General features: G+C 37.0%; 1 protein-coding gene, 1 non-coding gene and 1 pseudogene across 2 annotated transcripts; 1 reads left to right on the top strand and 2 right to left on the bottom strand.

The window, feature by feature from the left end:
* Positions 1-1,908: 1,908 nt before the first annotated feature.
* LOC127104225 (uncharacterized) lies at positions 1,909-11,901 on the bottom strand. Its single transcript, XM_051041421.1, has 2 exons — positions 11,619-11,901; positions 1,909-2,105 (listed from the first exon to the last, which is right to left on the bottom strand). Exons 1-2 carry the CDS (start codon positions 11,899-11,901, stop codon positions 1,909-1,911), a joined length of 480 nt encoding a protein of 159 aa, XP_050897378.1.
* On the top strand, positions 5,031-5,137 carry LOC127109812 (small nucleolar RNA R71). The gene has a single exon (XR_007797062.1). It is a non-coding gene; the product is annotated as a small nucleolar RNA R71 (small nucleolar RNA).
* A 2,795-nt stretch (positions 11,902-14,696) lies between the features above and the next one.
* On the bottom strand, positions 14,697-22,166 carry LOC127104224 (uncharacterized; annotated as a pseudogene).
* Between the last annotated feature and the right edge of the window lie 4,641 nt (positions 22,167-26,807).

The raw sequence follows: 26,807 nt of genomic DNA, 5'->3' as shown, positions 1-26,807 counted from the left end.
CATCTTTAAAAATCAAACGAGATAAACACTTTGTACACATTCGTACAAGAATCATTATAAAGTTAAACTCTCTTTTCAAAATATTTTCTAAACACACCACATTTCTCAAACACTTTCTCAAACGAGGAAAACATAAGTGAGTTAAGCAATTAAGAGCCCATGGATAACCATGGATACTAAGGGTGCTAACACCTTCCCTTTGTATAATGTACCTCCCGAACCCAAAATCTAGTCAAGGTCTTTCCTGTTCTTTTCCGCCTTTCCTTATTGGATAAAAGAAAAGTCGGTGGCGACTCTTGCTATCCGCGACATTGCTTTTCAAAGCAAAACACAAAAGTCAGTTCACCGTATAACAACTCCCTCCCCACACAAAACAAAGCAGTGTCCTCATTGCTTAATGCGAGTAGGAGAAATCAGTGGTCAGTAGTTTCAGCCACGTTTTTGCCCCAATGCAGCAACAACTTCGTTCAGATAATGAAACTGCTCAACGGCTATATCCATCCGGCCTAGGACATCAAAACGTATGAGCTTTATCTCTTCTTTCACAATGGTGATGTCAGCTTGGAAAGTATTCAGACGGGTGATGAGCATGGCATGATTATCATCACAAGATGGAGGAACCGGTTCAGCAATGTTATAATAGTTGGGAGGTGTTTCAGGGTTAGATTCTTCCTTAAGGATAGGGTCATTAACACACTCATATTTGGGCGGTGTAGCGGGAGGTGAAGGTGGGTCGATAGGGTGTTCCTCTAAGTCATAGAGCCAGTTATCTCGGTTATGAACACTCATTTTCTCATGGTTAGGCAAGGTGAAAAGTCGAACCACTTCATTACTGATTAGATAATCAAAGGTATTCGTCCCAATGTTACTTATGATTCTGCGATTAAAGCAAAAGTCGATATCCATTGGGCGGATGTTTCCAAAAGGTATAAGCTCATAAAGTGGGCGTACAAGTCCTATAGCGTCTGCTATCATAGTAACTAGGCCTCCTATGATTAGTGGGGTACAGTTATTCTTAGCAAGGTGGACAAATCTTTCCATCATGAATGATACTATATTGACGTGGCGACCTTGATCGACACACAGCAGGATGAAGAGTTCATCTCGGGACACTAATGTGTTATTCTCTTCCTTACCAAATAAGGCGTGGGCTAGTATTTTATGAAAATAGCGGATAGCAGGGTTATGGATCTTTTGTGAGTGCATCTCATTCGGGTTTGGGTTGGATTCTTCGTATATGCAACCCCAAAAGTCATCGAGATTGATGTCATCGATAAGGTCCTCCTTGCGGGTAGTAAAGACGAAAGGGCCGCTAGGGAATCCTAAGAGGTCAGCAAGGTCTCGACGGGTGTAGGTGAAGTCCATGCTAAATAACCTAAAGGATATTAACCCTTTGTTAAGTCTGTAACCATGTTCAGGGATGTATACAAGGGAACTCAGGAATTCTAAGGTTAGCTCACGGTACGTGACAAACCGTCTCTTAATGGCTGCGTTCTCCCACCCCAGCTGGTTAAACATATATAGGATGCTATCTCGGATGCCTAATTTATCCATGGTCAGTCCATCATAATATATGGTCAATGCCATATTCTTCCTGGCTAGATAATCATACTGCCTGCGTTGAACTCGGCCTCTGAAAACTGTCTCTGGTTGTTGCATGATGAATGTAATTAACTAACTAATTAGTAATTATCCTGTTAGTCAGTATCCAATATATCTAAGTTAGTTACTAGAAACAACAAGAGTGACTGCAAAGAATCAAGAAGGGGGAGCAAACAAAAATAACGAAGAAAATTAAAGAAATGAGAAACTAGATAGTAAGAAAAATAACGAAAAGAAATAAGGTGGGTTGTCTCCCATTAAGCACTTTGTTTAATGTCGGAAGTTCGACAGTAGTGTCGCGTTGTACTAGGTTTGGGGTTGAGCGGGCAACTCTATGAATCTGAGACTGTTCGAATAGTCTCTGTTTTCTATATTATGATAATGCTTTAAGCGCTTCCCGATTACTATGAAAGGGTCACTATTTCTACCTTTTATTTCTATCGCACCATTAGTGAGAACCTTGGTGATCTCCAAAGGGCCAGACCAGCGAGATTTGAGTTTTCCTGGAAAGAGTTTAAGTCATGAATTAAATAGCAGCACTACATCGCCGACTTTGAACTCCTTCCTAGAGATGCGTTTGTCATGCCATCTTTTGGTTCGTTCTTTGTAGATCCTGGCGTTCTCGTAAGCGTCCAATCTGAGCTCTTCTAGTTCGTGGATGTCCAGTCCGTTTCTCTCCTGCGGAAGTGTGGTTGATGTTAAGGGTTTTAATTGCCCAATATGCTTTGTGTTCCAGTTCCACAGGGAGGTGGCAAGATTTACCATAAACTAGTTTGAAGGGTGTGGTTCCTATCGGGGTCTTGTAAGCCGTCCTGTAGGCCCACAAAGCTTCGTTTAGCTTGGATGACCAGTCTTTTCTGGATATTCCTACGGTTTTCTCAAGAATTTGTTTTATTTCTCGATTCGAGACTTCGACTTGCCCGCTAGTTTGTGGATGATACGGTGTTGTTACGTGGTGTCGGACTCCATACTTCAGAAGGAGTTTTCCAAATATATTCAATATGAAGTGGGAGCCACCGTCACTAACTACTAGTCTCGGCACACCGAATCTGGGAAAGATAATATTTTTGAATAGCTTGATTACTACTCGTGTGTCATTTGTTGGAGAGGCTACAGCCTCGATCCATTTTGAGACATAGTCGACAACAACGAGTATGCATTTATTGCCAAAAGAACCTGGGAATGGTCCCATGAAGTCAATCCCCCATACGTCAAAGACTTCGACTTCTAAGATTCCTGTTTGTGGCATTTCATCGCGTCTTGAGATGTTGCCAGTGCGTTGGCACCGGTCGCATTTTATAACCGCGTTTATGGACGTCTTTCCATAGGGTAGGCCAAAATAGGCCGGATTGCAAGATCTTAGTGCAGGTCTTTGAGGTGCTTGCATGCCCTCCATAGGGGGCGGAATGGCAATTAGAGATTATATCTTCAATTTCATCCTCAGGAACACATCGACGGAAAATACCGTCGGTCCCTCTTTTGAAAAGAAGGGGTTCATCCCAGTAATACTGTATTAGGTCATGAAAGAACTTTTTCTTTTGTTGATAAGATAGGTCCGGCGGAAGTACTCCGACGACTAGGTAGTTTACGAAGTCAGCGTACCATGGCAGAGTTGCATTCGCGTGTACTTCTTCCACAGATTCTTCTATTTCTGTATCGCTTAATGTCAGTTCAGACATATCACTTTCCATTTGGGCTATGAGTCGTTCGTAAGGGAAATCGTCATTAATTGGGGTTTGTTCAGGCTTGTTCCCTTCGATACGAGATAAGTGGTATACTACTACGTTCTCAGTACCTTTCTTATCTTTTATTTCTAAATCAAATTCTTGTAAGAGCAGGATCCATCTTAAAAGTCTTGGTTTGACATCCTTCTTACTTAACAAATATCTAATAGCAGCGTGGTCGGTACAGATGATAATTTTTGCCCCCACCAGGTAGGAACAGAATTTGTCCAATGCGAACACGACAGCTAGAAGTTCTTTTTCAGTGGTGGCGTAGTTCATTTGGGCAGAATCAAGCGTTCTACTCGCATAGTAAATAGCATGAAGCTTCTTATCCTTCCTTTGTCCTAGTACTGCGTCCACTGCGTAATCACTTGCATCGCACATGTCTTCAAATGGTAATCTCCAGTCATGTGGTTGCATTATGGGTGCGGTGATTAAAGATGTTTTCAGTTGGTTGAACATTGTTAAGCATTTTTCATCAAATATGAAGTCAGCGTCCTTCATTAATAATTCTGTAAGTGGCTTGGTTATTTTTTAGAAATCTTTTTCTTATTGGATAGGATTTCCTTAAGAAATTTGGCATAGGAGGGCATTTGTGTGATGGCTTCTGTAAAGGGTATCGTAATGTTTAATTGCTTCAAAAGCTCAACAAATTTCCTAAATTGATTCGCAGTTTTAGAACTTTTGAGTCTTTGAGGATACAGAATGGGTGGTTTATAAGGAGGTGGAGGCACATAAGGTTTCTCTTTCTCTTCGGCCTCCTGGGTATTATCTTCTGTTTCCTTTGGTTCATTCACCTGCTCAGTTGAGGTTTTATCTGGTTATTGGTACATGGCAGGGTTTTGGAGTCTCGGATCTACGGGTCCATCTACTTCTTTTCCACTTCTCAGTATAACGGCATTTGCACGTCCCTTCGGATTAGGTTGCGGTTGTCCAGGAAATGTTCTAGCTGGAGCGGCTATAGATGCTTGATGTTGAGCCACTTGTGAAATCTGTGTTTCAAGCATTTTATTGTGGGTGGCTAAGGCGTCTACTTTATTCGCTAGTTGTTTCAGTTGCTCGCTAGTATGTATGTTTTGGTTCAAGAAGTCCTTGTTTGTTTGAGCTTGAGTAGCTATGAAGCTTTCCATCATTAACTCGAGATTTGACTTCCTAGGCATGTTAGGAGCATTATTAGCTGGCTTTTGATATCCAGGCGGAACAACTGGTGTTTGGCCAGGTGCATAAAGGGCATTGTTATTCTTACACGAGAAATTTGGATGGTTTTTCCAACCAGGGTTGTAAGTATTTGAATAGGGATTTCCTTGTGTGTAGTTCACTTGATCTGTTGGGACTCCTGCTAATATTTGATATTCTTGCGTAGTGTGTCCAGGGTTTCCACATAACTCACAGTTTGGAGTTACAGCAGCCACGGTGGCTGCAGGTGGTATGGTCAAGTTATCTAATTTTTGGACAAGGGCATCTACCTTTGCATGAACATGGTCAAGGCTACTGATTTCGTACATTCCACCCTTAGTCTAGGACTTTTCCACTGGAGTTCGTTCACCTCCCCATTGGCAATGGTTTTGGGCCATGTTTTCAATGAGTTGATAGGCTTCGGTGTATGGCTTATCCATAAGCGCACCGCCCGCGGTAGCATCTATTGTAAGTCTTGTGTTGTACAGAAGCCCTTTATAAAACGTGTGAATGATCACCCAGTCTTCTAGACCGTGATGTGGACATATCCTCATCATGTCCTTGTATCTCTCCCACGCTTCGTAGAAAGATTCCACATTTTTTTGCCTGAATCCGTTGATTTGAGCTCTCAGCATAGCAGTTTTGCTCGGCGGAAAGTATCGGGATAAGAAGACGTTCTTCAGCTCCTCCCATGTTGTAACGGAGTTGGAGGGCAAGGATTGCAACCAAGCCCAAGCTTTGTCTCTTAGAGAAAAGGGAAAAAGGCGCAGTCTTATCGCATCTTGAGATACACCATTCGCTTTTACAGTATCTGCGTACTGCACAAACTTGGTCAGGTGTTCATTAGGATCTTCTGTTGGATTTCCAGCAATTTGATGTTGTTGGACGGCTGATAAGAGTGAGGGTTTCAGCTCGAAATCGTTTCGATTAATAGTGGGGGCAGCAATGCTGTTGTGAGGTTCTTGTTGAGATGGGGTAGCGTAGAATTTGAGAGGACGATTCTGTGGTACTTCGTCAGCCATGTTTGGTTTTTTTTTCTGAATTAAGAGGAAATGAGATATCGGGAATACCATACTTTTGTTGATATTCGTGTATTCGGCGTCTCACGTATAGGAAACGCTCTAATTCAGGGATTGGTGGTGCTAAGTTATCGCCTTGTGAGCGAGTACTTGGCATACAATCAGGGAAAGAAAAGGAGAGAAGATAAGTTTTTATTTTTACCTTAGTCTATACCGTGCAACAGAAGAATCGCACTATTCGACTAAAACAGGTCACCGGCAACGGCGCCAAAAACTTGATGGTTCGTCTGGCTACATATAAAATATAGTCTGTCGGGTACTTGACTGCAAGTGCACAGTCTAGTCGCTTTAGTTTTAAAAGATATCGATCCCACAGGGACCTATGGTCAAATTAGTGTTGCTAACGTCACTATGTTTAGCTAAGGGAATTGATTAGTAAGAGTTCGGGGGTAATATAGTAAATCTAAGGGAAATTTTCGGTTTTAAGAAAGAATTAAAGGAAGGAATCAGTATGCAGCGCATTAATCGTCAGGGATTCGATAAGTCACCGGTGAATAGTTTAAATGTCAAATATCTCTCAGTAGAAAATGTTTATTTAAAAGACTTTATCTCACACTCTCGTGGTTGTTGATTTGGCCTATAACTTTAAGTCAGAATGTACGCTCTCGCTGTCCCATTTGAAGTCAAAATTACTTTTTGAAAATAAATAAATTCTAATTGTTTTTAAAGTGCTCTCGCTGTTTTTAAACCCAATGCCTAATTTTTACTATCCAGCTCGAGCCTCACGCTCTCGCGATTGTTGGTTTTCACCTTAGTTAATTTCCCACTCTCGTGGCAAAATCGTATTAAATAGCTTTTGACGCTTTTGTGATAAAGTTAATTAAATTCATATTAAAAACTTCAGCCTAAAAGGTTATTTGAGAAAAAGGGTTTTCACCGGTTATTATTAAATCCCATCAAATTAAGTTGCTACATATCGATACCGGTAGTTTAGCCGGACATATTAATTAAAGCAATCGCAAGGCATAAACAGCTTAACTCAGCGGCAAACATGCTTATAACAATAAATAGGAAATAATAATAATAATTCAATAAAAACCTGGAGATCGAAGTACAGAGTATAGCGATTCTTGGAGCACTTGAGCAGTCCTCCACAAGTCGGTAGGCTTTACTTCTTCAATACAAATTACTACTTAAAATTAAATAAAGTGTAGTAGTTCCCCAGTGTAGGAAACTACTACTATGGCTAACTAGAAAACTAACTAGAAAAGGGAAACTATGAAAAGAATGGTGAATACAATAAGGCAATGGAAACAAGGTTGCTCGAAAGAAAGTAAAAAATGTTGAATGCTAAAAACTAGAAATTAAATTGCAGAGCATCAAATCAAAGTAGGCGTTCCCAATTTTCCCCAATTGAGTCCTTTATATAGTGTCCATTAGGTCTTGGTAGTTGAGGAATTCAAGGAACACTTGGTCTTGAGAGAGGAAATCGTGGGAAAAGTTTGTTGGAGGAAATATAGGCACTTTTGGGTGCCTGTTGCTGACTGCTTCAAAGCGCAGTTTGTGGCCGTGTGACGCTCATCATGGGCCTGTGACGGTCGTCACAGTCTGGGCCGTGACGAGCGTCATGAATGTGTGGCGATCGTCACATCAGCAGAATCTGCTTTTTCTATTCTTCTGGTTTTTCTATGCTTTTTTTACTTGTTTCTTCTTCTTTTTCTTCCTTTTCTTCATTTTGCTCTTTAATGCATGGAGATTTAAATACCTGCAAAAACAACACGAATACTTGCGCAAAAATCGGGATATTAATCGAAATGATGTGATTTCTGAGTGTAAGTATAGGCAATTATCTGATGTGTTTTCGCGTTATCAGATATATGAGACCTTTTGTTGCTTGAGCTTTGGATTTCCATTTTTGTTGTGTTGCATTGTTTCAAGAGGCTAACTTTGTGTTAGTCCTCTAACATGTCTAGCACATACATTTTTATTGATCGGCCTCAGATAGGTGTGGCTTCTACATAAGTCCACTTACGATTGCTTAACATAGTGCTAAGGTGTCACAACTCGAGTAAAATCTTTCCTTTGATCATTAACCACTGACATTTGGAATTTAGTGTTTAACTTTTATCTCATTTGATTTTATTTGTGGTTACTCAATTGATAGATCTTCCACATTTCAAATCATCGATAGATTTACGTTTTGGTCGATTCAATCTTCTTTGATTCAAACATGTCGATAAATGATCATTGTATTATTTTTGACACTTTGAATCAATGATAGGTTATCCCTTATTGCGCCATATTTTGAGTCCTTTAACTTGTGGATAGAAAATCCCTAGGTGATCACCTTTTGTAACTTTGTCACTAACTATTAACTTCTAACTCTAACATTATTGCACTTTATTTCCTCGTTATTTAAATTCTCGCAATTTACTTTCCGTGATTTATTTGTATTTCTCATTTTATTTCAAGCCCTTTCTATTTATGTTTATTACAATCCACTCACCTCATACGCCCTTTATTTTATGCCATTTTATTTCTTTTCATTTCTTTATTGCTTTGCATAATCAAAAATAACAAAAACATAATAAAATGAAAAGACTAAAAAGATGTATCATTTGTGACCTTTTGTTGGACTTAGATGACTCATTAGGAACCTTGCACTTGGGTCTTGGATCATGATTCTTGACCAATTGCTTTGACTTGGAGTTTCATCAGTGACTTGTACTCTTTTATTGTAAGAATGACATTCGTGACACTACCCTAGGGAGACATGTTTTGAGCCCATTAACCACTTGTTAGCTTAGGTCACTTTGCACGCACAAGGCTTTCTCTTGGGATACCTTACAATAATACCCTTTATTTCTTGCATTATTTCCTTGTAAATATATGTGTACTTCACCATTTTAAAACCAATAAGCAATAAACTCTTGATCCAACATCAAGCGGCATTTTCTTAATCAAATTCAAAATGCAATAAAAATATGATTAAAATTGTGTGCCACGAGCTTTAAGTGGTAGAGAAGGAATGATAATGGACCTTTCCCACCCTCACTCTAAGTATTTTGGAAACAAGACACTTGTCTTGTTTGTCTGAAATATTCACCTATTCCCATAGTCTTTAGTGCAATTCTAATAAAAAACAATCTCTTTTCAAAACCCAAAATCAACATTAACTCATCAAACTCTTTTTCCACCTTAGGGCATCATTCCACAAAAACCTTTTTTCCACAAAAGGACATGTTTCTTCCGTTCTACCGTGGTACAAATCCTCTCATGCGCGAGCATACAAGTAAATATTTAACTGCTAGAATACGACTCAAGCGCGTCCTTTCTACCGCAAATAAACAAATTCTTAAGTCTCCCATCCGCGAGCATACAAGGAACGTTTAATCGTTACTACATGAACGCTAAAACTATTCACTAAAAACTACCAACAAACAAGCATTTTCTACTCCGAACTATGGACCTCTGATTCTTCATCCCACGATGATGATACGTAGGCACAAGGGACCCAATCCTTGGCGAGCACAATAATAAAAAACCAACCATTTCCATTTTTTCTCCAATAGTATGTAAGCATTAAGATAGATAAACACGCATTTCACGTATATAACTTAGATGGTTCCCATTGGTACAATGGTTGTGACGGGTGCTAATACCTTCCCCTTGCATAACCGGCTTCCGAACCTTAATTTTGTTACGAGACGAATTTTCTTTTTATTTAGAGGGTTTTTTTGATTATTTTCCCTTTCCTCTTTTTTTGGAATAAACAAAATCTGGTGGCGACTCTGTGCTTTGAGCATTTTTCTCGTAGTGATAATCACCCTTTGTGACCACTTTAGTTTAACTTTGTTCTCCATAAAGGCTTCTTCTTTTGGCAAATGGGATAGGAACCATTTGTATATTAATAGAGCACAACACAAGAATCTCCCACCTTTTTTCTCATGACTGAGGGTAATGGAGTAGTAGATATCTGCCAATAATGTTGATGTCGGATTCTAAGTCAGGAATACATGAATATCTAGTATGTCAACAAATTCATCAATGTTGGGAAACAGGATGATCCCATAAATGAGTAATGCCAACACTGACTTGAAGGCATCCAAATTTCCTTCATCTGCCAAGATTGTTTCTTTTTCCATTAAGAACTTGCTAGTGAAACCCACAGTATTGCCTTTGGGCCATACATTTTCCTTCACATCTTGCTTGGTCATGTGTAAAGCGACAGCCACCACCTTCGATTTAGGAAGCTCTTCCAAACTAAGGAACATATACTTGCCCTTCATCGGGATATCCAGGATATGTTCAACTTCTTCCAATGTCGGTGCCAATTGGTAATCCTGGAAGGTAAAACACCTAAGGGGAGGATCATAAAACTGGGATAGAATTGGAAGAACCCAAGGATCAATTTATGTGTTGAGCAAAGCCAAGAGGTTTCCACACTTGTCCCTGAAGTTATTTCTGCTGATAGGGGTATTCTGGAACTTAATTCTTTCAGCCCTTTAAGTTTAGGAGTTTTGTACTTGAACAAGCATGTAGTTTTTCTTTCTGAACCCATATCTTTGAATGCTCGTAACAACCGTCCCTTCTATAGATTCCTTGAAAAATGCAAATGATAAATGTTATGATAATGGAAATTTAATGCATGATTTAAGATCACAAGTATATCATGTAAGTCATGGTAATAGCAGGAGAAAGTATAGGTATATCTAATTATTGAAATTCCCAAGGGTATGCTCTAAGGTGGCAGGTTCCCAGAGTCATGGAATCTTCTTAGGGATATAGTCTCTGTAAAGACTAATCGTTGGACAATCAAATTCCCAAGAGAATCTACTTTGAGTGAGGTCTTCGTATCAACCCAATGAGTCCTAAGTCTCGATGGCCCATACTACTCAACCATCGACTTCAAGGTTCTAAAAAGGTCCTCAGAATTATGGATCGAGGTTGAAAGTATTACCTTCAAAACGATTAATTGTAAGATAATAATACTTTCAAGGGATCTCATTTGAGTGGGTTCTCGTGTCAACTAATGAGTTATAAGTCTCACAGTTCAAACACTACCACTTTCCTAATCCTATAATTTTTCTCAGACTCTGATATAGAGCCTATCTAATGAAGCCAATAATTAGAAATTCCCCACAGTATCATGAGAACCAACAACAAATAGCAACAATACAATGAGATAAAGAAAAAAATAGAAGAAAACAAGTAAATAAAGTTAACATTTATTGCAAATTGAACTAAGTTAGGTTTGACTCTCTCTTGCATTAAGCATAATGTCACTAGCAGAGTAGCCAACTATCGCATCTCAAAAAATATGATCCTTCATGATGGTCGTGGAAAAGATGGATTCAAACAGATTCGCCACTTAACTTTATTTATTCTAAAAGAGGAAAGAGAAAATATCGGGAAAAAAAAAGAAAAAGAAAATGATTGTCGTAACCAAATTCAGAGTTCGGGAGTCGATTACACAAGGGGAATGTATTAGCACCCCCCACGTCTGTTGTACTCAACATGAACCTTTTAGTTAAACTTTCAATTGAATATTAGCTTATGTTAATTTTTTTCTTCGATTTATTGAAAGTGTAAAAGGAAAAGGGGTCACGAAAATGTGTTAATTAGGGTGCTTGACGAGATTGTGGGTCTCGCTCCTACATACCCTCTAGTACAATGAGGAACTTAATGCTTCATAGTTCAGGGAGCTACGGTTTGTTTGTTTGTGTTTTTTAATGAACGAGTGTTTAGATCGCGTTCTAAGGGTTAAGCATTGACTTGTTCGCTCGCGGTGGAGGCTTAAGCGCTAGTTTGTATTCACATTAGAACAGACTAAACAATGTTCTTTTGAAAATAGTCTAATGGTTGATCGCACGGGGGTGAGAAATTAGGTTTAATGTGTTAGATATATTTTAGGAGGAAAACGATTATCCAAACTTGAAATGGCAACCATGTTCTCAATTTTTTTGGCATACTTAGTCACTGGCATGTTACCTTGTTTGAGCTGTTGAAATTAAAATTGTATCTGAGTCCTCAAACTACTCAAAAAATGCTTGCCTATAAAAGTGGTCTTAAAGTGTTCCTAATCTTTTGGAATTACCTGGTGATCTCATAAGAGTAGAAGCACTTTCCCACCATCTTGTGGAAGAACCCTTCAACATGTGCGATGAGAAAGTCACCTTGTTCCCTTCACTACAAAGTACAATCTGAAACAACCTTTCCATATTAGACAGCCAATCATGAGCTTTCAATGTATCTAAGATACCTATGAATTTAGGAGAATTCATCCGAGAGAAGTCCTTAAAATTTACATTTGGGGCAACTTGCGGAACAACTGATGGTTGAGGACCAACATTTGCTAATTGCATCACATGTTGCAACATCTATAAGAACTGAGGCGACCACTGAGTCCCATTATCTTCAATCGTTGGCTCTAATTCTTCATTACGGGTTCTGGGCCTTCTAGGACCTTTGCGTTTGTCAGTCATGCTCCTAAGTTCTATACCAATAGAATTAAGTTGCTCAGGCTCAATGTTATAACATATGACATTAAGGACAACGACGACAATTAGACATATGAGGTAGAACTTAATTCACTTATGATGCTTCATGGATGCGTCGATAATTGACCTTCTATCATACCAATTTTAACACCCAAACATAATACAGATCAATAAAATTTATTATACATAATGTAATATTGATACTGATACACATAAGTGCATATCGACATCATTGTATACATGTCCAAAAGAATAATACACAGTGTGGCATATGATATACAAAGGTGCCTAAACAAAATTAATATCTATGCACAATATCCACATATGCACATAAGCCCCAATGGAAGATTACGAGCACAATTTTTTTTGAAACATCATCATAAAAGCTTACCCTTGCCTTTAACCTACTCAGAACTTCCTGGAAAATAACAATAATAATGGGGTGTGATAATAATCTCAATAGGTTCCTTATCTTATGGGTCCACTCGAATCTACGTGGCTCTATATCTGATTCCATAACTTAATCTCCTCAACTTGAAATGCTTGTATACACTTACACAATATATCAAAGTTTAAGTACCTAAGGGATTTTCACATTGTATACAAAACATGTAAACTTGAGTTCACACAACTCAATAAATCACTATTCGGAAATGTAACAAAGCATCTTTCTCCGAATAGGCCTACGTCTAGGTAAAAGGACACGAGTCACGAATCCTTGTATCATGATTCGATTTACACTATGAATTCGGATTCTCCACGGGACTCGAACACACTTTAAGAATTGTCAAGAGTCCGAGATGCGAGAAGCTTATCCTCATCTCTTTCAAGTAAATCTTTAAAATTCGAGGACAAATTTTTATTTAGGGGGGGGGGAGATTGTAATATCATATATCCTCTAAAACACTTTAATCTTTGTCAATTGGGACAAACTTAGTTCCTATGTGCTCTATTACTTGTCAGTTGAAACAAATAAAGTAATTAGTGAAATCGTATGAGCTTAATTCTTATTCTATTCAATCGACCTTGTTTATTAATTAAAGAAAGGAAACTTTTTGTATTATTAATGAATGATCAATTATCCTCTAGAAGAAAAATGTCATTTAAGATATTTTCTTATCCCTCTTTCCTTTTCAAGCCCTTATTTTGTTAGTAACAAGAGAAATAAGAGAAGAGAAATAAGAGGAAAGCTTAGAAGTGATACCCAAGAGCTTGAATTACCAAGATTTCATCTCAAACCTCTATCATTTTCATCTACTAGAGGTGGATTCTAGGTAGTTCTAGCTTTTGGGGGAGTTTTCATAAAAAGGGATTAGGGCTTTGTGTGTGTTTTGTTAGGATCATGAAATTTGTGTTAATACATGATGTTCTAGTTGTCTTCTATGTTTACTTGTGATAATCCACGTTTTTGGTATTGTTTTGTGTGATTTGTTGCTGGCTGAGTTCTGCAAGTCTCGCTAGGCGAGCAAATCAGTGGCTTGATGTAGAAAATATTTTGTTATCCTCGCTAGTTGAAAGTAAATCTCTTTATGTGGGACAACTTATTTTGAGGAAAAATATCATTTTTCATGGCCTCGCCTGAGTCTCGTTAGGAGCTCGCAAAGTGAAACAGGGTAAATTCTGAACATTCAAATTTATGCCTCGCCTCGAGCTCACTAAGCAAAGGTTCTGATACTTTGAAAAATGTTTATTGTTCATGTTTTCACTATTAAACGGGAACTATAACTCTGATTGACACGAGGCTGGAAGCTTTGGGAAACTAGTTTAATCCTCTCTCTATTAGTGAAGTTAAATCGTGCATGTAATCTAATTAATGCTTGATGATTAATGATAAACTATCATGTTTATGCCATGAACTATACTATGAGTTATTGCTTATGTTGAATGTATAATAATTGAAGAAAACTTATGATAATGAGTGAGTTAAACCTAGGGTTGTAAATAGGTGAATGAATTAGCAAGAATGACTTAGGTTATAATAAATAACTTAGGCAGTGATGCTTGAACGCAAAGGTACCTCGGTGTATACCGTGGGCAAGTAATCACTTAATTAAATTGTTCCATTATGAGAATGCTGAATGGATCAATAAGATAGGGAACCTACTGAGATTATTATCTCACCCAATTATTATTGTTGTTTTTCAGGTAGTTCTGAGAAAGTTAAAGGCAATGATAAGCTTATTTGATGATGTTTTGAAGAATTTTGTGCTCGCGATCATCCATTGTGGTTTATGTGCTTATGTGGATATTGTACATAGATCTTAGTTTTGTTTAGACACCTTTGTTTATCATGTGTCATATTGTACATTATTCTTTTGGACATGTATACAATGATGTCGATAGGCACCTATGTGTATCAGTATTACACTATGTATAATATAATTTTTAGATGTGTATTATATGTGAGTGTTACAGTAATCTATATATATATATGGTGATGATCAATTAGGATTCACTACAACATTTTGACTCTACAACATCGCAACAAAACCGTTGCAAAAACTTACAAATCCGTTGCCTTTCTCTATTAGAACGGTTTTCAGACCGTGTCAAACTAAGGCGTTGCTCTAACCTATTGCAACGGTTATTGTGTCCAATGGCAACACCCCGTACATAACCGTTTTTTTAGTATTCCTTAGAGAACGGCTACCAATAGCAACAGTTGTACTTCGTTCTCATATTAAAACCGTTGACTTTCTGGTGTTTTGGGGAACGGCTGTTTCATTTGATATAACAACGGTTCGTAGCTGTTGTTCATTTGAAACCGTTCTAGTAGATCCATATCCAAATTTCTTCTTCAAAAGCTATTGCAACGATTTTATACTACGACAATACTTTATAACAGTTGTAACAAATGATTTTTTTTAATGTGAAACCATTTTGTTTTATAAACCTGATAATTATTCATAATTTTTTATACATACCAATATTCATATACAAATTTTAAAATGATCTTTCAATTTAAAATATATAATCAACAAAACATCTTCAATATACATTTCATATTGTCAATCATTGTTCATAATGAAAATAACACCTTTAACCTATAAAAGTAAACTTAAACATCTACATCTACATCTCCATATCTACGTCTCTTCATCATCAAATGACTGAAAATCTTCATTGATATTATCATTCATGATTTGCAAAATAAAAGTAATAAAATGAAAATAAGATTATTATAAAGCTCTAAAACTATAATGTAAAGCATAAGACAATTCAATCTTAATTACTTGATCATTAGTCGGAGCATGTGTTGATGCAGAAGAACATAAGGCACTGTTAGCATCGGCTGCAGGAGCTGATATCAGAGCCGCGAGAGCCTCTATATTCAACTCTGAGGTGTTTTGATTCAAAATGGTCTTAAGAAGTAGTTGCATTTTTCTTTCCATTTCTTCCTTATCTTGAAGACGTTTCTCCTCAATTTCTTGTATCTTATCATTAAATTGTCTAACCTCATCCGCATGCTCTTTTTTTAGTTTGGCAATTTCTTCATTTCTTTTCAAGAGAGTCGGTGTTGTGGTTCTTCCATGGCAACACATTCTTCCAGGTTTTTGTTTGCCAAATATACTTTCAAAAGCTTCTGAAGAAGGTTGCCCATGATTTTCAATCAAGTCTTGAAGCTTTATCTAGCATATACATAATATAGTAGTAGTGAATGAAATGCAAAGTACAAGACAGAACAATCAAAATATCACAACTTTAAGAAATAAAAAAGCTTACTCTTAGATTAATTAAAAGATTAAGACATGATTAATTAATCAAAATACCGTGGAGGATAAATCAGATTTTTTCTAGGTATGATTAATTAAAAGACTAACAAAAAAAATTATTGAGAAAAAGGAATGATTGATTATTATTAATAGGATGAAATTTTTGGATTCTTTCATGAAAAATCATTGGAACTTTTTGTACTCATCGGTTACTTGTGAATATTCATGTGTTGATTTAGCTAGACTCCTTGTTTTTTGAATATATACATGTGTTACTCTAATGGATTTTCTGCAATTAATAGTGGCAACAAGATGATTATTAAACTCCTAGAAGAAACAAATTCCTCTCAATTACCTGAATTCCCTGACCATTCTCAAGAGATTAAAGGTATCACATTTGACTACTTCATTCCCATTCCTATGTTGCAGCGAATTCTTATTTATTACAGATCAAAGGCATTACTACAAGTGTCTTATTCACATATTTACATATTCCAACCTTAAACCTATTATTTCTAACCTGAACTATTGTTTTTCACATGTAACTAATATAACACAAGGTTATGCACAACAACTCTTAACAATAATAATAACATTTAACAACGGTAACTTACTATTGCATGGTTAATTTCTTGATCCAACTTCTTTCCTTTTCTACTTTGTCGAGTAGCAATGAACATTTCAGCCTGCATTGGAGGTTCTTTATCTTCATTACTTTCACGCTAAACCAAGTAAAACAAGATTATGAGAATATTAATACAATAATATAATTTAATATTCAATGAGAATAATTTAAAAAATAATACCATTTTTTCTCTTATAACAACAAAGGCTTTATTCCCCACTCGATGTCTCCATTTTAGTTGAGTTATATTTTCGGCATTTTGATGACTGACTTCCTACATTCATTTGTGTTTATTGTGAAGTGTGTATCAGGATGATGGACAACAGTTATATGTACAAGTTCAGTCAAGCTTTTATGGATATTCAAAAGTCACATAGTAGTAAGATGTTATTGAAGACACAAGATATAGGGTTTTAGATGGAGGGAGGAGGAACAGACTTTTCTCTACAATCTTCACTTATATTCAAATGTCTTAATGTTTTACAAAGAGGTCTGGTCCTTATATAGAGATAGGGCCAGACAAGAAAGGACAAGTAATTAAATGCAGTAATGAATACTATCAGGTCCCTAGGATAGTTTGATTACCCAAGAGAATAAACTTTTGAACTCCCCCATACACATTTAAATTTATTCCAACAAAACTCCCCCATAAATTTAAATGCTCTTCCGATCAATCATGCCCAACATCTTCTTGCCTCTATCGAACAGCTCCTTCGATAGTGGTTTGGTCAAAATGTCTGCTGCTTGGTCCTTGCTTGCAACATGTTTAAGTTCGACACTTCCTTCCTTCACGTGTTCTCGAATGAAATGGAAGCGGACGTCAATGTGCTTGCTCCTTTCGTGATTTACTGGATTCTTCGCCAGTTCGATAGCAGATTTGTTATCAACTCTTATCAATGTTGCGTCTTCCTGTTTCGATTCTATTTTGTTTAGCAATCTCCTTAGCCAAATTGCATGACACACGCACCAAGATGCTGCAACGTATTCAGCTTCACACGTCGAGAGAGTCACAATTGGCTGCTTCCTCGAAAGCCATGTGAAAGCAGTGTTTCCCATGAAGAAAACATAGCCTGAGGTGCTCTTTCGATCATCAACATCCCCGCACCAATCACTATCTGAGTATCCAGTCAGCTTGTACTCTTCTGCCTTCGAATAAAACATTCCAAGTGACACAGTTCCTTGGACGTATCGAAGAATTCTCTTTAAAGCTTTCCAGTGAGCATAGATTGGTTCCTCCATGAATCTACTCACAATTCCCACACTTAGTGAGAGGTCAGGCCTTGTGCAAGTAAGGTATCGGAGGCTTCCAACCAAGCTTCGAAATTTGTTCGCTTCGACGCGTTCTCCCCCATCAAATTTCGAAAGCTTTGCTCCAGGTTCCATTGGTGTCGAGATTGGATTGCAGCTATCCATGTTGAACCTCTTCAGAATATCTTTGGCATACTTTTCCTGAGAGACAAAAATGCCATCTTCTTCTTGTCGAACCTCCAGTCCAAGAAAATATTTCATCAGACCTAAGTCTGTCATCTCGAATTCCTGTGTCATTTCTCTTTTGAATTCTTCAATTAACTGTTTGTTGTTGCCCAGAAAAATCAGGTCATCGACGTAGAGGGCAACAAGCAGCAATCTTTCTCCAGCCTTCTTTACATATACAGCATGTTCATAAGGACATTGCTGAAAGCCATTTTCTTTGAAGTACGTGTCTATTCGAGTATTCCACGCTCTTGGCGCTTGCTTCAGCCCATAGAGTGCTTTCTTTAATTTCAGCACTTTTCCTTCGCTTTCGATCTTCATATATCCTGGTGGCTGTTCGACGTACACTTCTTCTTTGAGCACACCATTCAGGAACGCTGACTTGACATCCATCTGTTGTATTGGCCATTTGTATTGAGCTGCATGTGAAATGAGTAATCGAATAGTTTCCATTCTGGCAACAGGCGCAAACACTTCATCATAATCAATTCCTGCTTTCTGCTTATAGCCTTTCGCTACCAGCCTTGCTTTGTATCTTTCGATCTCGCCTTCAGCATTCATCTTCTTCTTAAATACCCACTTCACGCCAATAGTCTGACTTCCTTTTGGTAACTCTGCTAGTTCCCAAGTATTGTTCTTTTCGATGGCTTTGATTTCTTCATCCATTGCATTCTTCCAGTTTCGATTTCTCATAGCTTCTTCGAAACTTACATCTTCAGTATCTGCCAGCAAGCATACAAGGTGTACCTCTTCTGTGTTTTCATACAAATCTTGCAGACTTCTTAATCTGGGTTGTGAAGGCTCATTTTCATCATCGGAATCTTCAGGTTCTATCGAAGTGTCTGTTGGCACAACAACTGGTGCTGCTGCTTCTTCTTCGACGAGAGCTTCAATCGAACTGCTCCAGTCCCATCTGCTTGCTTCATTTACTCGAACGTCCCTGCTTACAATCACCTTTTTGTTTATTGGGTCGAAAAGCCTATAGCCTTTCGATTTCTCATCATACCCAATAAGTATATACTTCTGACTCTTATCCTCCAGCTTCGTTCTCCTTTGATCAGGCACATGTGCATAAGCCACGCTTCCAAAAATTCTAAAGTGAGACACAGTTGGCTTCTGTCCACTCCAGGCTTCTTGAGGTGTTATGTCTCCAAGCTTCGAGTGAGGACATCTATTCTGGACATAAACTGCACATTGTACAGCTTCTGCCCAAAATTCCTTCGACATGTTCTTGCTCTTCAGCATTGATCGAACCATATCAAGCACTGTTCGATTCTTCCTCTCAGCTACTCCATTTTGTTGAGGTGAGTATGCTGTGGTCAGAAATCTTCTTATGCCTTGTTCCTCACAGTACTTCATGAATGCTGTCGAAGTATATTCTCCTCCTCTGTCTGATCGAAGCGCCTTGATGCGTCTGTCAGTTGCATTTTCAACCATCACTTTAAACTTTCTAAATGTCTCGAATGCTTCAGACTTCTCCTTCAGAAAATACACCCAAGTCTTTCTCGAATAGTCATCGATGAAAGAAATGAAGTATTTCTTGCCACTGAATGATTCTGGAGTGATTGGTCCACATATGTCAGTGTGGATTAGTTCCAGAATTTTCTTTGCCTGATATTCTGCCTTCTTTTGAAAGGATGTTCTGGTTTGCTTGCCAAAAACACAGTCTTCACAGAATTTTTCATCGAACTCCACGTCTGGTAGTCCATGCACCATATTCTTCTTCGACAGTCTTCTTAGTCCAGCCTGATGTAAGTGTCCAAAACGCAAGTGCCATAGGGATGCTTGTTCTTCGACATTAACATGCAAGCATTTCTCTCGAATGCTCTTCAGGTTCAGCTTATACATTCGATTCTTCCCCATTTCGACTAAGGCAACTAGACGTCCTGTCTTGTCCTTCAGCTGCAGGTTTCGATCCTCCATGAGTATCGAATACCCCTTCTCTGTTAGTTGTCCCAAACTCAAGATATTTGCTTTGAGATTTGGTACATAGTAGACTCCTTCGATTGATCCTACTACACCTTTTTTCTGTAAGAAACATATAGTTCCTTTTCCTTCGACCTTCACCTTCGAGGCATCTCCAAATGAGACGTGTCCATCTTCGACAGTCTTTAATTCTTTGAACAGGTGTTTGTGACCACACATGTGATTGCTTGCACCTGAGTCGAGGTACCACATTGTGTCACTCTCTGCATCTTCTTCCTTCTGCGCCATTAACAAGAATCCTTCATTCGATTCTGATTCTAGGGCAAAGTTAGACGTTTCTTCAACTCTCCTCCTCGATCGACAGTCTCTAGCAAGATGTCCCATCTTTCCACAGTTGTGGCAACTGTAGGAATTGCAATCCTTCGCGTAATGCCCCTGTTTGTTGCACTTATAGCATTCGATACTGTTGTAATTTGTTCTTCCACCTCTTTGATTTCGACCTCTACCATGCCAGTTTTGTTGGCTAGATTGTCCTCTGTCGAAACTATAGTTTTGGTAGCTTCGACCGCCATCACGTCCTCCATGACCACGTCCTCTCCCTCTCCAGTTTTGAGAGAAAAGTGCCTTTTCATCTCTGCTCGAATCTGCCTCTTCGATTGCCTCTTCTTTCTTTTTCATTATTCGCTGCTCATGTGCTTCGAGCGACCCAGCAACCTCTTCGACAGTGATTGTCGAAAGGTCCTTTGCTTCCTCTATAGCGCACACAATGTTTTCGAACTTGTCCGTTAAAGATCTTAGAATCTTTTCGACAATTCGGCCCTCTGTCATTGCCTCTCCATTTCGACTCATCTGATTCGCCACTGTCTGCACGCGCGTAATATAGTCCGCTACGGACTCTGTCTTCTTCATCTTCATCCTCTCCATCTCCCCTCGAAGAGTTTGCAATCTAACTTGCTTCACTCTGTCTGCTCCTCTGTACGCTTTCTCTAAAGTGTCCCAGGCCCCCTTCGACGTGGTTGAACCAACAATCTTCTCGAATGCTGATTCGTCCACTGCTCTGAACAGCATGTATAATGCTGTTTTGTCTTTCGACCGCGTCTCTTTCAACGCCTTCGTCTGGGCGGCATTGAGACCTGTTGTGTTACCTGGATCTTCAAAGCCATCATTGGTGACTTCCCACGCATCCAATGAGCCCAGCAACGCTTTCATCTGGATGCTCCAATTCTCATAATTGGACTTCGTCAGCCGTGGCAACGGCATTTGACTGGTCAGGCTCGCCATGAGCTCTGATACCAATTTGAAGACACAAGATATAGGGTTTTAGACGGAGGGAGGAGGAACAGACTTTTCTCTACAATCTTCACTTATATTCAAATGTCTTAATGTTTTACAAAGAGGTCTGGTCCTTATATAGAGATAGGGCCAGACAAGAAAGGACAAGTAATTAAATGCAGTAATGAATACTATCAGGTCCCTAGGATAGTTTGATTACCCAAGAGAATAAACTTTTGAACTCCCCCATACGCATTTAAATTTATTCCAACAGTTATGACTAAAGTCCGTAAGAAATGTTACTTATCAGATTCAGTATATAATTCATTTGAAACTTCTGCTAGAACCCAAAAGTGATTTTAATTCAGTACATAATTCAGCATTGTAAAACATAAATATGAATATATCTTACTTGAGTTTTTTTATCTCTCCAATAATCCAATAATTTTCTAAAATCTTCTTCTAGTACCTCTTGTGGACGATTTTTTAGCTGCTCGCGTAAGATTTTATACTTACTAAAATGATTCCTTTTAAGAAAACATTTGTATCGTCTCCAAGCATCATTTATAATAGCAAATACATCCTTCCTTCCTTCCTTTGGAACATTGTATTTTTCCTGCAAAAATATATATTTAGATAGATGTATACATTAAAGTATGCTAACAAACACAAAATCAAATAAAAAAATTAATTACATTGACATAATCCCACACAGGATCTATATTGTGTTGCTCCCAAAACTTAACCAAAGCAATCCAACTAGTGAAAGTGAGAGGACATAAATCTGAACTTCTTCCTATTGTCCCTAAAAAACTACTGAGTTCAGACACTGTTTTTTCACCTGGCCCAATTGGTTGTCCTTCTTCATTCAAGGTGATCTCTTGTCTATCTTTGAATTCTCGTGCATGAATTTTCCGACATAAAGTCTTTCCTCATTTTCTTATTAGTCCCGAGGATGAAGCACCTAAGCTATTACCTTCAGCTTTATTTGCACATGTTCCCTCAACTTCCTCACTATCATGGTTTCTACTATTATCTGTATATTCTTCCATTTCATTTTCTTCTATATCATAATCGTCAAATTCCTCAACTCCATTTTGTTCTTTATTTTTATCTAGACATTCAGTAAGTGGCATGGATATACACTTTGGAATACTTTTTTTCTTCTCAAATGCTTCTTAAGACTTGTTCATTGTATTGTTGAGGCTTTGCAGAATCTGAATGTAAAAGAATAATGAATTTGATATTAACAAATAGTAATTAAAAATCCATTTAATAAAATAATAAATTACTATAAGTGATTTTTAATGAATTTGATATTAACAAATAATAATTAAAAATCCATTTAATAAAATAATAAATTACTATAAGTGGTTTTGTCCCCATTTTTATTATTAGGATTGAATTAGAAATTACTAAATATTACCTCTTTGGTTTGCTCATTGTTGTTCTTTAAGACTTGTGATTCAATCGAACCTTTAATTTGATGATCCACCGTAGACTTCAATTTCTTCGTAGTATTATTGTTCAGAACAAACACTTTTTTTGGCTCAATACTTTCCTTTGTGGCTTTTACTTCAAGTTGTCTCTTATTATTATTCAGAACAGACACTTTTCTCGGCTTGACAACTTCTACTTCTGATTGGCTCCTAGTGTTACTGTTATGTACAGATACTTTTCTTGGTTCGATAGTTTTCTTGGAGGATTCTACATCCAACCGATTCTTATTATTGTTCTGAATAGAAACCATGCATGGCTTAACCATTTTCTTAGAGACTTCTACTTTTGATTGCTTTTGATGGTTTAGCTTTTGAATGTTTTCAACATTGGTGTTTATATGAATGCTTCCTTGATTTGTTGGGCTGTCTTTTAAAGCTTTTTCAGTTTCAACCTTGATTTTCATCTTCCACCTTAAATCTGTACTAGACTTAGCTTGGAAATCAAACACAAAATCATTCTTGTTTGTCATTATCCTGCAACAGAAACAATTAAACAATATGTTTTTCATTATTTTATTATGATTGAAAATTGACTAGACCCAGCTCAATTCTAAGAATTAGTTCAAGAGGGAAAAATTGCTCAAGTCGTGCATCTATGTGTTGCTTGTTGAGTATTAGATCTGCATGTCATCTGAGTATATTATATAGCAATCAGCAAAAATCAATAAAATCCATTTTATATGCGGATAGTAAATATGAAATAAAAAGCAACTTATTAGGCCTAAATACTATAATATTTAGAATAAAACTAATTAAATTGATTCACAAACTAAATTAAATTGATTCTAGCACACATTTTTCAGAATTGTTAGAATAAAAAAAACTCAATCTTAATAACAGTCTGTGAAATTAATGGTCTCAACTTTGTGCCTAAATACTATAATAATAGGAAAGTGCAAAAATAAAATCCACAACATATATATACTATTTCAAAATGAAATTCACAAAACATAGATAAAAAATTATCATAAATTTGAATCGTCATCAGATTCTATTAGATCTGACACAGGTACAAAATTATCAACAATGGTTGGTGGAATGTCATTCCTAACAAATTCAACTTCACAAATTTCATCGTTTGAAGCTAGATTCACTGCATGATCTGATAGATCACAATCATATGATTGATGGAGATTTGAATCTGATTGTTCATTCATGTTAAAAAATCCCTCGGAATAGATTTCATAACATAGTGTTTATTTGCATCAGAGGGATCTTGAATGTAGAAGCATTGGTGAACTTGAGAAGCCAATACAAAAGGATCATCCACGTAACATCTCTTGTTGAAGTAAACACAAGTCATCCCATATTTTTCCTCTTCAACTTCAAACCAGTCACATCTAAATAACACAAACTTCAACTTACCATAATAGTCTACCTCAATTATTTCTGTAATTAATCCATAGTAAGTTATTGACTGTGTTATTGGATTTTCATCTTTGGTACTTGAAAAACTTTCAGTTATTGCCGCTAGTGTCACACCACTATTTTGTGTTTTACGTTTAGCATCACGTTGTTTTGTATGAAACCTATATCCATTAATTACATAACCAGAAAAACATCGTGCAATTTCATTTGGTCCTCTGGATAGCTTCCTAAGGTTTTCAGATACATCACTTAACAATGCACGCTTCTTAAACCATTCAACAAAATCTAAACCTTGACTCTTTGCTTTGCTCCATCCCTTTCTCTTATTGGGATTTTTATTTTCATGCTCACTACAATTAAAACTACACTGTTAAAGTTATTGTAAAACAATTCTTTTATGCAATTGAAATCTACAAGTATATTCACTTACCGTATAAATTTTTGGACATCTTCATGATTGAATAAGATGTAACGATGGGCTAAACTCCTGGATTTGCAATCCAAAGAAATTGCTTCACCCTTTCTCTTTCCTCCAATAGGATGACCAACGTTGAGACAAGAGCTTGAACTTTCACGTTCAGGAGGATCACATATATCGTTATTCCTTGTTATTCTAGTGAACCTTGTTTCAACACCACTATGAAAATACCTAGAGCAAAATGTCAAGCATTCTTCAACCAAATAACCCTCAGCAATAGAACCTTCAGGGCGACTTTTATTACGAACATAACCCTTCAATTTTCCTAGATATTTTTCTGGAAAATACATCCACCGAAATTGAACAGGTCCTCCCATTCTCACCTCATTCACTAAATGTATTGGCAAATGAACCATTATATCAAAGAAACTCGGGGGGAAAATTGTCTCGAATTGGCAAAGTGTCTCTACAATCTCAGATTGCAAGATATTTAAATCTTCCACCTCAATCACCTTCTGACACAAACAACGAAAAAATGAACAAAGACGAATTAATGGGTGTGCAACCTGGTTTGACATTGTACTTCTCACAGCCACTTGAAGCAAGTAATGCATCATGAAATGTGCATCATGGCTCTTGTATCCGCTAACTTTCTTTAGTTAATCACTTAATCAATAAATCTCTTAATTTGATAAATAACTAATATAGTTAATCTAAATCCATATGTCCATCTAATAATTATTAGAATATAATATTTAAATCTAAAATATTCCAACATAAGCGGCATGATCGGAAGAAAAGTAAAAGAAAGGATCACATGTAAGTCGAATAACTATTTCTTTCTCGTTGCGACTAGACTTGCTATAGTTGTTGTTTTTGTTCAGGAAGGAATTAATGGAGGTTGAGCCAATCCGAAACTTGTTGGTAGCTTCGTTATTGGTCGGTCTTCGTAGATGGTAGTGTTATTCCGCTCGAGGAAGCTAAGAAAACATAAAAAAAAATTGTTGAAATATGGAAGAGAATCACAGTCTCTGCCTAAGCATTGTGAGTTGATGTGTAAAGGCCTGATAAAGAAGATATTTTTGAAGTATTCACGGTATAACTAAAATCATAGTTATAATTGTACCACATGAAGAAGTATAAATAATGCGATAAACATTTACCTGTCATGATTAAATCTATTTGATAAGTATAAATACAATAAACTAAGAATACTACTGCATGATTAAATCTATTTGATAAGTATAAATACAATAAATTAAGAATACTACTGCATTCTTTCTCATGGAAAAGCGATAGTTAATTTCTAAACTAATGAGATAGTCTGAATATATAACAAAAAGTTGAGAGAAGAGAACTCCCAACAGGAATGATCCAATCCATTACAGATTATTCAACAATTAAGTCCAATATAATATTCATTTTTATTTATTTAAATTAATAATTAATATAATAATTAGATTTTATTTAATAGTTAATTAAAATAAATCCATAAAATTTAACAAATATTGCAAGCCATATTTGATAACTCAGGCTAGTACAAGCTTTGTAGTCCTCTGAAATGTCCGACATATTTTTGGAAGACAATTTGTTGGTGCTTGCTCAAGTTGAATTAAGAAACAGTTGTCATCCTTGAAAAGCCATTTGTGTGGTTCGGTTAGTAATTCTTATCGCTTCATTGTTTTGATGTGACATCTTATAGCCCATGTGCTGACTAAGATTTACCCCGTTGTTCTTGAAATGCCATTTGTTTGGTTCGCTAGTAATTTGTAAATATTTAAGCATATGTACACTAATTTCCTGAATGATGTTCTTAATATGCTCTAATCTAATGCAATGCAATACGATGCAGCAAATATTATTTACTATTGGCAGGTTGGTGAAGTCTTCGGTTAATCTATTTTTGATAGAATTATTCTAATAATTGTGCAAATAATATGGTAAAGATTCTTGGAACAATTAGGGTTTTCAAGAGGAGAGAGAGGGAAGGCGGGAGGGAGAGAGACTATATTGATAACATGGGAAAATGTATTGTAGTGAAAATTGTTGTATTTAGATTTACATCTTCACTTGTAAATATATGCAACCAAAACACAATTCAATAACGACAGTATTCGACCCCCGTCAAAAATAACTTACTTTTATTTAGCTTATTTCGACTATGACGTTTAACACGACTATATCGAATATAACATTCCTACTAAAACATTGAGTATATCAACTAGTTTCCATTTTGACTTGTAATGCTCAAGTTCAGAATGCTTCTCTTCAACTCATCAAACCTGACTTTCTTCAGAGGTTTGGTGAGTATATCAGCTAGTTTCCATTCTGACTTGCAATGCTCAAGTTCATGTTTCTCTTTGTTTACTTGATCCTTAAGGAAATGATACCTCATCTCTACGTGCTTATTTTCACCAGGACACATAGGATAATTTGTCAGGTTGATAGTTGACTTGTCATCAAAAAACAACTTCAGTTTATTAGATTCCAAG

The sequence above is a fragment of the Lathyrus oleraceus genome, chromosome 7 (assembly GCF_024323335.1).
Source record: "Lathyrus oleraceus cultivar Zhongwan6 chromosome 7, CAAS_Psat_ZW6_1.0, whole genome shotgun sequence".
Taxonomy (NCBI): Eukaryota; Viridiplantae; Streptophyta; class Magnoliopsida; order Fabales; family Fabaceae; genus Lathyrus; species Lathyrus oleraceus.
Note: the sequence above shows the minus strand (reverse complement) of the source record. Positions and strands in the feature narration are given on the sequence as shown.

Excerpts from the sequence above, each read along its gene's own strand:
- LOC127104225 (XM_051041421.1), bottom strand. The coding sequence starts at position 11,901 with ATGTTGCAACATGTGATGCAATTAGCAAATGTTGGTCCTCAACCATCA. Across the intron at positions 2,106-11,618 it reads TACTCTTATGAGATCACCAG|GAAAACTCAAATCTCGCTGG; the intron begins GTAATTCCAAAA and ends AACTCTTTCCAG.